The 13,165-nt window shown below is 36.6% G+C and overlaps 1 protein-coding gene and 1 non-coding gene across 4 annotated transcripts in view; both read right to left on the bottom strand.

The window, feature by feature from the left end:
• LOC116286800 (ubiquitin carboxyl-terminal hydrolase 9X) overlaps positions 1-3,892 on the bottom strand; it is a 38,908-nt gene extending 35,016 nt beyond the window's left edge. For 2 of the 3 annotated variants that reach the window (XM_031693381.2, XM_031693383.2), the window contains exons 1-3: positions 3,753-3,892; positions 1,587-2,055; positions 410-522 (exon numbers count right to left, since the gene is read on the bottom strand). In XM_031693381.2, the coding sequence (XP_031549241.1) occupies positions 410-522; positions 1,587-1,908 (435 nt within the window). In that variant the 5' untranslated portion in view covers positions 1,909-2,055; positions 3,753-3,892. The remainder of the gene's footprint in view (positions 1-409; positions 523-1,586; positions 2,056-3,752) is intronic. The other variant, XM_031693382.2, reaches the window with a different exon arrangement.
• A 558-nt stretch (positions 3,893-4,450) lies between these two features.
• Trnaa-ugc (transfer RNA alanine (anticodon UGC)) lies at positions 4,451-4,522 on the bottom strand. The gene has a single exon. It is a non-coding gene; the product is annotated as a tRNA-Ala (tRNA).
• Positions 4,523-13,165: the final 8,643 nt, after the last annotated feature.

Genomic DNA, 13,165 nt, shown 5'->3' with positions numbered 1-13,165 from the left:
AAAAATTTACTTTAATGTTCAATAAAACAATATATTATCAGTCGCAACTAGGCCATTGGAAATTGGTTTTTCATTGCTGCCAGTCAAAAATGTTAAAGGTATCAACCAATTATTTTTCATTGACGGCCACAAAAAAAAACACATTTCCGCATGCAGCTATAACTTTGCATAATAATGAAAATTGCTTTAACATCTCAAACAGTTTATAATCAAACATTAACTATATGTACTATATGACCCTAGCGCATTTTTAACTTTACAGTTATTAGCTAGGGCCTGTACTTATAGTTATGTAATTTTGTTTGTAAATATGCATGTAATTCTAGGTACAATAAAAGGTTGTTGTTGTTGTATATCCATCATTGGTGTAACATTTCTATTTTTCTTCTAGGTTACAGCTTTGACTTACATGTATCTCATATTTCCATCCATTTACTGCTTCATCATTGAGTATTTTATGAAATGACAGGGTCAGTCCATCCCTGAAAAACCTTTGACAATCTTCGCTTTTTGTGTCAAGACCTATATTGTAACCAAAATGAAACATCAGTCTAGTATTACTCTATTCTTCATTCTCATCATTACCATTCATTATTACCATTCATTCACTAGTTCTACTACATCCTACTACCCCCCACCACTCACCTGCTACTACCCACCACCACTTACCTGCTACTACCCACCACCACTCACCTGCTACTACTCACCACCACTCACCTGCTACTACCCACCACCACTCAGCTACTACTACCCACCACCACTTACCTGCTACTACCCACCACCACTCACCTGCTACTACCCACCACCACTCACCTCCTACTACCCACCACCACTCACATGCTACTACCCACCATCACTCACCTGCTACTACCCACCACCACTCACCTGCTACTACCCACCACCACTCACCTGCTACTACCCACCACCACTCACCTCATACTACCCATCACCACTCACCTCATACTACCTACCACCACTCACCTACTACTACCCACCACCACTCACCTCATACTACCTACCACCACTCACCTGCTACTACCCACCACCACTCACCTCATACTACCCACCACCACTCACCTCATACTACCCATCACCACTCACCTACCAGTATCGACATTAATAATATTATTAGGGCTTAAAATAACAGCCAGTCATTGGAGAATATCCAGCCAGAATTGGAATTTGTCTGGTCAAATCTTTGCCTTGCTGGTCATTTCGATCAGTAATTTTGACCCAGAAATAAGTATGACCAAGCTAAAACTAACTTGGCTAGTGATTATGACTAGTCACTGAACAGTCGTTATTTTAATCACTTACTATAGTGATACTTCATGTCTACTAATATATCTTATATTTGCCCTTAGGTAATTCCAGTAATTAGTATTATACTTTAAGAGCTTTCCAAGACACAAACAAAATAATGCATTATATTTCAGATATTTGGTCTTCGACAGCCAACCAATCAAGCGATCAAGCATCAAGAGTACCACAAGAAACAATAGACTACAATGTGAAAGAGTTCCACTGTAATCCCAATATACTTGCTACACAAACAAAGCATTTTTAAAATAAGATCAAATACATACCAGCTTTACATAGTTTAATGGAAGCTTCTAGTAAAACTTCAAGCTCTCCTTTAGGTAACACAGGTACTACCCATCTCTGTCTATTTATCATTTCATCCAGTTTTGCCAGTTCAGCGACTGGAAAAAACGGTTCTCCTGATGGCAAAAGCAGTTCATTGTTTTCTGCTAGTTCATTGTCCTGTTGTGCCAGTTCGTTCTCATTTGGTGGCTGCTCCTCACCTGAAGTTGCAGGAGCACTGGGTTCGGCATTCTTAGGTGTTGTTGCTGGTGGATTGGGTGGGGTCTGTTCCCCTTGTCCCCCTCCTTTTACAGATACAGTCATTATATTTCACATGAAAGTCTTTAAACACAAGTTTGTTTCCACACATAAATACAAAAAGATTTGGAGTATTTTGCACCTATCAAAAAGGTAAAAATTGATTGTTTGAGTTGTCTTCCCCTTCAGATATTTTTTGCAGCTTTTGTGTTACTGAAATAAAAAATTTAAGGAACTCATATTATATACTCAATCATTATAACTGCAAAGCATACTACATGTAGGTAATATATAAATATACACATGGCCAAGCATTTTTAACAAATAGAACTATCCCGAATTCGCTTGACTGACCATGAAACCATGGTTTGAAGTAGAGACTGAACTTGATTCTTTTATTCATCGAGTTCAACCTCAACTTGTAACCATTGTTTCGTGACCAGTCAAGCGAATTCAGGATAGGTCTATTGGTATGGATAGGGTAAGAAAATAAAGAAAATATAATTTTTTTCTGCTTTTCCAATTCAATGTGTAATGTTTAATTTTCATTGAATAAGGTGGAAAACTAGTGAAAACTAGTGTAAACTGCGTCAGTGTTTTCAGTAAAACAGTTGATAGCTAGATAATTTGTAACACCGTATGGCATGTAAAAATGAAACTGACGTTTCGGACATTAGTCCTTCATCGGAGTATAAGCACACTTCACACTCCGATGAAGGACTAATGTCCGAAACATCAGTTTCATTTTTACATACCATACAGTGTTACAAATTATCTATCTATCAACTGTTTTAATTTTTATTGCTTGTTTTCAAGATAAACAAATAACAAAAAGACTTCCACAATACAAACAAATAACAAAAAGACTTTCACAAAACAAACAAAAGTGTCATCAAAATTTATAAAAAAGCATCTTTAGACTAGTAATAAATTAAAATTAAAACAATACTAATTAATTCCAATAATACTTTTATATGTATCAATAACGTCATAAAATTTTTTTTGTACAAAGCTCAAGTTTGGAAAGAAGAAATATTGAATGTCTTCAACAAGGATTGAACATAGAATTCAACATAGAATGTATAAGCACACATTTTAAGTCGATGGAATCTAAACTTTAAAAACAAATAAAACTTTATTGGTATTATCTTCTACGAAGCATTTGAAAATAAACTTAGATCTAATGAAAGATTCCTCTTCTTTCAATTTGACATTTTTCCAAGTTGGTAAAAAATAAAAAATTTTATAACCTACTAGACAGGAAACGGTGTAGTTCTAGTTGAAAAGCGTCCAGCTTATTAGTTCGATGTAATTCAGTTATCTTCCAAGACACAGTTCCTAGAGGTTTGAGGATTTATATCTGCTTTTAAGGTATCTCAGGTATCTCTTTATATTAATGAGGTTCGTAATTCTTAGTAAAATTAAAACTAAAAAATAATAATCAAGTTATGGCGAAGCCTCATCATTAATGATCACTGCACAACTACAGCTCTTCTTTTCTTTGCGATGGCTACTCAGAGAACTTAAATAAATCCTATTTCTTAACAGTATTAAAACTTATACCAAAGGGTGTTCTAGGTCTGAAGGAATCTTTTTTTTTCGGTGGAAATCTACGCGCATTTTCGTGTTAAATACCGGAAGAAGAATGAACGAAAGCCACAACGTAGATTTGGACAATAGTTTTGAAGACAAACTATGCATGATGGAGAAACTATAGGACAGAATACTTATGTGACATAGTTATAGCGTTTTATAAACTATATATCGAGCTTGAAGGGCAGTCCATTAATAGAATATTTTCACGAATATTCAAGCTATTGATTTGACATTTCCCGAACGCACTCCAAAATGGCTTCAACCAGCCTCGGAAAAGTGAATCGCAGAACCATTCACATTCAAGCTAAGCTTACCGTTGAAGAACATATGAAACCAGCATCACTCAGATTCCTTCTGAGGTTGACAGAAAATGTTTAGGAAGCTTTTAAAGCTTGAAAATCAATAAAAACCAACGGGAAAGACGTCCATGTTATTGCATGTGGAAGAGCAGATACCTCTTACACATGCGCAGTAGCGCCCTTATTCGGTGGTAACCTGACTGGTCACGTGATAACTCGTCGGGACTGGGGTAACACAGGGTACCCAATTACTAATTATTAAATTATTTAATATTTTATTGATATCTCTTTCATCATTTATCAGGATACTTTACGATAATTTAAAAGCTGTTGTAAATACTTTTCAAGATACCATCGAGCTGTTTGTTTTCTTGTCTGCGTTTTCAGTTCATCATATGGCGTTTATTTATTTAAAAAATTTTGATTTCTTTCATAGAATTTGTAAAACAGTGAAAGGAACTTTCTGCATGCTTGTTATTATTTTCTTCTTGCAAAAAGATTTCAAATGTTTGACTCACAGGTCGCACAGGTACAGTAAATCTTTTGTAAGCTTATACTTTTTTTGTAAAACATATGTTGACAAAAAAAACGTTAATTGGAAATGATAACTTATTTTATTTCGAAAGAGCTAGTACGACGCCTCAATTTGAAAGAGTGGCCAAAAATATAACTATTGAGCGGCGTCCTCTTTTGATAAAACTAAAGTAAAAATTTGGAGATGCGGGGTATCGAACCCCGGGCCTTCCGCATGCAAAGCGGACGCTCTACCACTGAGCTACATCCCCTGAAGATGTAGAAATAGGTGTCAAACGATGTATAAATTTCTTTATGGGGATTCCGTTACCGTACCCAATCTTTATTTACTTTATTTACGAATGTATTTATTTCAGTACTAAATAAATATGAAGTGAATCCTAATATTAGAGAATAGAATGATTATAATCCATTCCTTTTAATATGTGTATACCGGTTTTAAATTCTATATGTATTTTTTTCTTTTTTGAAAGTGTCCTCTTTATCCAAAAATAACATGAATATTACAATATTCAAATCTGAAATCTTAACATTTCTTTTTTCCCAGCAACGATTCTTATCCCATTTCCCCTGCCCTTTCCCTGCCACCAACATTTCACCACAGGAAGCCCAAACTGGCCGAAAGAAAAGTTGAACCACAGGAAACCCAATATACAAAGATGACAAATAATCATAAAGTTTTAAAAGACTTAAAGTGTTGAATTCCGACTTTTTCAAATGATTCCGTATTGCATTTATTTCTATCACAACTTTACGTCACAATAGCGGTCAGGTGGGTTTTGAATTATTATTCAAAGTTACCAAAAATAAAATTTAAAGCTTTTTTCTCTCACTACTGGAAACATAATCCTTTAAATGAGGCACTGGTTTTACTCTAGTATCCTTATAATATGATAATCATTAGAGACCAACTTGAATGTCAACTCCTGCCTGCTCTCTTTTTCTCTCTATATATATATTTCTTGACCTTGGAAAGATATATAAAATGTACAAACAAGTTAAGAAGCTAAGATAGGGCGGTCTTGAATCATATGCATGTGAGTAATACCATATTTTTGTATCCTGCTATACATGCATCAAAAGTTCCGCGCTCCTACACTAAGCGCATGCTCAATGGGTCGGGCGGGATCGTCGGCTGTAAAAATTGCTATATTTTGGTATATTTTGTTTTTTAATTAGCTTAATGCTACTTGCAATTGAATATTTAATAAAATATTGTGCTTGATTAGAAAAATACGATCAAATTTTTTTGCCGTTTCTAGAACCCATGCTCCCTCTTTTTGATCCCTTGAGCATGCGCTTAGAGCATTAGCGCGGAACTCTTGATGCATGTACCTTCTGACAGTCAATGCACCGCGCATGTTGGGAAGATAGACCGGAACGTGTGCGCAATTCAAAACAGTGATTCTGTAAATTAGTAAAAAGCATATCGCGTCCGTTTTTGCTTTCCTTCAAATTTACTTCGTTTTCAATCATACCCAAGAGAATGAAATAACAAAAGACATGGCGGCCATGTTGGATGACATAATAAAAGAGACTAATGACGAATTTTTTAAAAAATTCATCCAGCATGGCGGCTGTGAAAACCGTCAATTGTTTTTTTGTCAGTTAGGAACCAACTGGCTTCACTTTTGTCACAGGCACAATGGATTTTTGGTTTGTTTATGCGAATCTTTTTTCAACTTGACGACGTCCTCGTTCTCATTTCGTCACCTTACATAAAGGGTTCACTTGTTAATACAAAGCATTCAACCGAGGCCCGAAGGTTCTTATTTGAATCATTCTTTGAATTAAAACTAACTTGCAGCATCTATTTAATGCTTTGTGTTGACGAGTGAATATATATATTCTTGATGGAGCAGTGCGTTTGCGCATTTCATTTTGAATCGATTTTACCGACATTTCAGAGAATTCAACTAGAATAACAAGACCAGCATAGGCACAAAAATCGCCATAACACACTGATTACATCCAATCACTGCAATAGATGCTTCATCGTGGAAGGCATTTAATTAAGAATCCGCAGTCTTCGCCAACATATTTCCCGTCGATATAATCTCATGCCATCTGATCTGATTTCCCTTCCATCGACATGACATTTTTGTTCCCAAAGCACATGTTTCTTTTAATCATTCTCCGCCCAGAGGCAGCCCGAACGAGAACTTTATGTGCTAAGAATCAATAGAGAGTCATACAATTGTCATTTAAGGTGACTGCCTACTTTTGGAAAACGATTAAACTTTTTTAAAAACATCGATTTTCCGAATTGAAATTTAATGTTGATTCCAAATCTGGAAAGAAAAATAGGGTGTTCCAAGCTCGTTTTTGAGATAATCAGCATTTAATGGAAGCCTACGCACGAGCTTTTGGAGTAAAAATTGCGCCACCGGAAGTGATTAGAAAAAAATTAAGATTCATAAGATAATAGTTATTTGCAGACTCTATGATTGCACGAATGAAGGCTAGTCAATCATTCTACAATAATACATGGATATTTTCGACAAAAAGACAAAGAGATACATTGATTTGTCATATTTTGTAGTTTCGGTGCTCTTAAAAAATCTCATAAAGTCGAACAAAAATCCCTACAAAAATTTATTTTTTCATGTGTTAGAAATATAAACTCTTTCTAAAATGTTAATATAACCTAGATTTTTAGGAGTTTTTTTCGAATGAGCTATTAAAAAATAGAGAGTCCCGGTCAAAATTTGAGAGTTTTGCCCTGTCAAAGCTCAAAACGCGTATGGTTCTTCAATAAAATCTTGTAGATTTTTCAGCGGTTTTTGAGCGTGCGCACATCGTGGGCTCAAATCGAACGTTCAAAAGTAGGCAGTTAAATGTGTTTAACTAAATATTTATTGAGTTTTTGTATTTTCATTTCCTTTTCAAAACTATACGAACTTCTCAAAGTCATTGCTTGGTTTGCCTGTGCTCCGTTTCGTGGTGGAACTGAGACCAAGAGAAATACAGGCTCAGAACTCTTCTGTCTCGCCAGCCATGTTTTTCCCACCAAAATAGAATCACTTCTTATGTATGAGGATACCGATTTCTCATTGTCATACTTAAGTTCAATGTTCTTCATTACCTTGTGGCCATTTGTCAACCGCAACACATGGGTCCCCCGACAACCATTGAACCCAAATTTTCATGATAACGAGTTTTCCTTGTGTCATTTGTTGCAATTGTCTCCTCGAATGACACTTCCTAATTTGAATTTATTTCCAATACTCAATTGAAAAACTTGCTCTAAAAGTGTCAAAACTTATTTTTCTCTCGCCAGTTAAGACTCGGAACAGTCATTAGCTTTAATTGTTTGAATTGACTAATGAGTAATGAGTGAGATAAGCAGAGCACGGAAGCACTTCAACTGGTGCTTTAGGCTATTGAGAAAAAACTCAACTGTGAATGAGTGTTATCACCATGAATCATGACTAGTATAACGGAGATGGCTGTCAACATCCTATGGTGTCATATAGCATTAGTTTCTGGCTTTTGTATAGGAAATCATATTTTTTCGAATGAATTTGAACGAGTGGGTTTTCAAAGAATTCATAATTGAACGGAGCTACGGAGCACGTTAAGGGCCATCCTTTTTCAAATACTTTTGGGATAAAATATGTAATTTTTTTAAACAGTATTTACAGTTTTAAACGCTAAAGATTTTTTTAACATGTTTTTGTGAAATTTGAAAAAAAAATTAAAAACTTTTCTTGAAAAAAATGTAAACACTTTTTTGGAAAAAATTTAAACACTTTTCTTGAAAAAAAATTGAAACACTTTCCCGAGTCGGTTGTCACGTGATTTCATAAAACACGTGGTTAGTGGAATCGTTGCCTACCACTGACGACGAGCGAACCAAACATTTTCAACTTGCATCGGTATGGATAACTTCTTGAATTTTACACATATTTTTGTAAATTTATCTTCCTTTTCTCTCTTTCTCTCTTTTCTCTCACAAATTCTAACATTTTTTAAAAATATTTATACTTGACAGTCGTTTGTTTATTTGTTTGTTTATTTATTTGTTTGTTTGTTTGTTTGTTCGTTTGTTCGTTTGTTTGTTTGTTTGTTCATTCGTTTGTTCGTTCGTTTGTTTGTTTGTTTGTTCGTTTGTTTGTTTTATTTATTTGTTTGTTTGTTCGTTTGTTTGTTTGTTTGTTTGTTCGTTCATTCGTTTGTTCGTTTGTTTGTTTTATTTATTTGTTTGTTTGTTTGTTTGTTTGTTTGTTTGTTTGTTTAGTGCCAAAAGGGTCGTTTCCCAGTCCCCGCGCAACGAATAAGGGCCCATTATCCTCTCGGCCCCAGCCCTCGGCCAGGAACGCCTGCCACGTAGACAACCGGACAGCTACAGGCTTTTTCAATCGCACCTTTCAACCCCTACCCCTGCAAGAAATTAAACCAACTAAAGAAAAATTTCACAGCCGGTTTAGGATTGGAAAGAGGGGCATCTTTTCTCCCATATCTTTTGGGGCTGATTTCAGAATAACTGTCGAACCATTTCACAATAAAGCACAATAAAACGACGGCTACGTTTCTTTGATCTATTTTGATCCTGTTGTTGTAGTGAATAATTTCAAATACGAAGACAAAAGAGATGAGCTGTCGAAGCTTCCTTCCTTCTCTCCCCCTTTTTTTTAATTTTTTATTTATTTATGTATTTTTTTTGTCTTTCTTTTTCTTCCTCTTCTTTTTAGCTTCTTCTTCTTCTTCTTTTTCTTCTTCCAATTGTCTTACGATAATGTTTAAAACAGAATGTAAAGGTGAGGTGTGAACTGCGAACTACTCATACATAAATTCAGCTGCAAAATAATTGAAATGAACTGATTAACAATTTATAGTGATTTACAGCTTCACTACCAAGTACAGACATGTTCAAGAAGATTGTTTGAGAGATTTATCAGAACTTATTGTAATGATCCCGACACTGTAAAAATCAGTCGCTAATGAGTTTGAAGAGTGTGTAGGATCGCTCCCTGGTTGCACAAAGAAACAGACAAGAATCCTCTGAATTGCAGCTGGCAGTGTAGTAGCCTTAAACAAAGAAAATCTGCCCACGCCATTAAAAACAGGTTTTCAGTCCGAGCTTTAAAATGAGTTATATTTAAATTCATTAACTTATACAACGAAGAAAAATTGGATCAAATGTGGTGAGACTCTACCTCAATGGACAACATGCTACCACACTGAGTTACAAGACAATGTTGATCAATTTATCTTGGAGATGAATATAACTTGTCCATGTAGGACGAACAAAAGGAGCACTGTCAAACAGCTGAACACCATTGTCAGACATTTATCCAAACATCTGAGGAGTTCTCAAAACATTATCGGCAAAGCATTGGAGGACATTCCTAAAATTCTTGAAGTTCTTTCAGAAAGTTTCGAAAAAGATGATACCTCCGCATTGTATATGAAAAAGGCACCTACTTCTGTAGCAAACACCTAAACCCTCTGGAACTCGAGAAAAGCTCTTGGAGTCCTTGTACAATCCCATGCTGCGTAGTCTGTGCTTTGAAAGAACAGGGAGTCATTTATACGATAGAAAGCAATCAAGAAAACACAGCAAGACATTCAAGTGACGTCGTCCAGGGTGCTAGGGAAACTGTCGAGCTGATTAATGAATCAGGAACTAAAACTTTGGCTTGTTCAAAGCTTCAGAGAAGAGATACAAGCAACAAAGACTTAGGAATCATTAATGCTACATTCTCAAGTTCTAGGAACTATAAGAAAAGTGAGCATTTTGAGAAGGAGAAGTCGTTGACAGACAGCAGTCAAAACCAAGAAGAAGCCGGAAAAGAGGACCAAAGTTTGACAACTTCAAAGATCCATGCAAAAAAGAGCTCTTTCTTCCAGCCTTCGATTCAGGATGAAGAAGGATTAAGATTTCTAGGAACTGTAAATGAAACTTTTCATGAGATTGATTCCAGCGAGCACAACCATACTTTAGAGGCCTACAGAAAGTTACACTCAACACTTCCCAAAAGAGAGTGCCAGAAAGTGAATTCGCAAATTTATAATAAAAATATATTGGAAGGTTTAGTTTTGAACGATTTACCACAGTTATCTACTATTGAGAAATTTTCCAGTGTTTTGCAGTCTGTTATGGAAGGTATAGAAAACTGCTCTGATCTTGCAACAAATCTCACATCTGATACTCATAAAAATCTTGCTGCAAATCCAACAGAAATGTCAGAGGATTTCGTCCCAGCTTCGAACGATGCTATGATGGCGAGCTATTCTTCTTTCTCTTTTGGTGAAGATTACCTTGGAAGTTCATTCAAAAAATTGGATGACCCGGAAGAAAAGCCTGTTAAAATATTCGACTTTGCAGCAGAGGAATCTGAAAGAATAACCGAACATCCTGAAGAAAAGGAATGGAGAGAGAGGAGAGAGAGAGACTCGAAAGCAGAAGAGAAGCTTCAAATTGACAATGACGCCAAATCTTCCAACAATAACACGATGAAAATAGGTGAATCAAAATTTGAAAGAAACTTCGAATCGCCGAAGGAATTTAATAAAATGGAGCCTCTAGGCACCCCGGGGAATAGTGGAGGCTCACACCGAGGAAGCTCTAGCTCTAAAGCAGAACCTCACGACGTAAAGGAATCCAATGCGCGGGTACACAAGCAAAACGGCGTAAGGAGAAATGTGTCTACTAAGACAGATCGGGGGTTCAAGTTCTTCAAGAGAAAAATATTTTCCAAGAGTATGAAGAACAGTTCTACAAAAAACAAAAGTGAAGGCAAAGGTTCACCCTCGTTGGAAAGTTTTGATGGCGTTAAGCTCACGAGTAAAGCACTCGAGAAGGAAGATGGTGACAAGAAGGTTGTTAGTGATGCTCCCAGTCGTATCACTGAGCTTGAAAACACGATCAAGCAGTTGGAAAACGAGAAAAGTAATTTAGAAGGAGAGAAACTAGACCTAATGAATGCACTAAGTAACATTTGGATCGAAATGGAGGATTTGAAGAATTCCTTCGATAAGGATCAAGGAAATGTGGACATCGTAAAGCCCTTGAAGGAAGACAAAACTACTATAGTATCTTTTCAAGAGATTGGTCATGATGAGGATAGCTCTGATGTAAACAAGAATAAAACTTCATCCTTTAGAAAAAGACACGAATTGTGTCATCAAACGCAGGAAGAGCAAAGTAAAGTGGATTTGGAAAATCAGATAAGGGCACTTAACACAAAAACCTCGCAGAGTGAAACTCTTCAGTCGCTTAGGATTAAGCTGAGCGTCATCAATGAAGATAAAGAAAACCTATCGAGAAAATTGAACGAAATGTTCGAGAAAAATAAAGTCCTGGAGGAGAATCTCCAAAAGATATCTGGAAAGACAAGTCCAGAGGTCGATAAGATTCTGGAAGAGAATCTATCTTTTCGATCTCGTTTGGAAAGCTTATCTAGGGACAAACTCCTGTTGGAAAAGAATAACCAGAAATTGAAAATTGAGAAAAAGAAACACAAGCTTATGAAACTGCAAATCCAAAAAGGATGCGAGAATCTGATACACAGGATTAATGAAGTCCTACAAACAACACACGCCGAGAAAGTGAATGCAATTCCTCTCCAGCTGAAAAGCATTCCTACCTCGTCCAAAAACAACAAGTCGTCCTTCGAGAAGTTTTCGGCGACTTCTGAGATGTCTTCGAACGTTGACAAAGATGGTAATTCAGTGGAGCAAATTGCAAGAAAATTAGAGAGGACGAATAGTATTGACAGTGAAGTTCGAACACGTAAAAAGATTATGAAAGAATTTGAAACATCCAGTCGTGATGGGAGAGAAGAAAGACCACCTGCAACTGTACGACGTGCTGAAACTTTAAATTCTAAATCTTTCAACAGCGATTTTACAGACGGAAAAATAAAAGAGATGAAAGTAAATAGATTTCCTCCTACCCAATCTTCAAGAGGAGATAAACCTCGGAAAGATTTGAAATCTTCGAGTGCAAATGAAATTGGCTTCCGTTCGACAGTGCCATCAGATATTCAAGCACCATCACTGAGGTCAGTCACAGAAAATGAAGCTGATCCTTGTTTGAAGTTTTTTGAGCATCTTGAAGCCAAATGCGTGTTGCTTTTGGAGAGGTTTACAGTATTAAATGGAAAAGTTGAGTGGCTTGAGAGGAATGGTGATATCTATGAATCAATGTCGCCACAGGGAACATATAACGCAAATACACAGCAATCCTCACCGGATGAAGCAGCCAGCCTTGACAACGTGTCAACCCAAAACAATCAAAAAGATACGGTTCTGTTATCGTGTCTGAGTAATCTGCAGAAAGAAAATGACAACCTTAAGCTTGATAACCTACAGTACGAGTCGCTGTTCGCAAATATGCAAAACAAGAGGAATGAAAATCTGAGTGAAAGAATGGAAGATGAAGTCACGACTCGACGAGCTGAAAAAGATCTACACGATCTTGAAATCCGTGTTGTTCCTGAAAGAGACGTTGAGCTGCAAGAAAACATGGTGGAAAGTGATGAAAACACGGCCTACATGAGGGACAACGGAGAAATCACAACGGAACTGAATCATTCCAATAACGACTTTTCTGACCATCAACTGAAAGAAGAAGAAGACATGAGTTCGTGGCATCGTAAGCATTCTAAAAAGGAGAGTTCAAAGGCACTCCATCAGAACCAAATAGTCCCTATGAAGATAAGACAAGCCACATCGCTTGGACAGCTTCCCAACCTGCAGGATACGTTGCCCAAGACAGAAGGGGACGTGTATGCCAAATGTGGTGACACCAATACTGACAGACAAGCAAAGGGAAAACCCATTTTGAGAGCTCTAAGCTTAGGTGAAGGCAAAACTGTAAGTTCAAGACTGGCCCACCAACCAACTCATCCAACAAATGAAAACCTAATTAATACAAGTCCAGAAAA

This window comes from Actinia tenebrosa, unplaced genomic scaffold (assembly GCF_029948245.1).
Source record: "Actinia tenebrosa isolate PJP-AT-01 unplaced genomic scaffold, QUT_ActTen_1.0 PGA_scaffold0__85_contigs__length_37466705, whole genome shotgun sequence".
Lineage (NCBI taxonomy): Eukaryota > Metazoa > Cnidaria > Anthozoa > Actiniaria > Actiniidae > Actinia > Actinia tenebrosa.
Note: the sequence above shows the minus strand (reverse complement) of the source record. Positions and strands in the feature narration are given on the sequence as shown.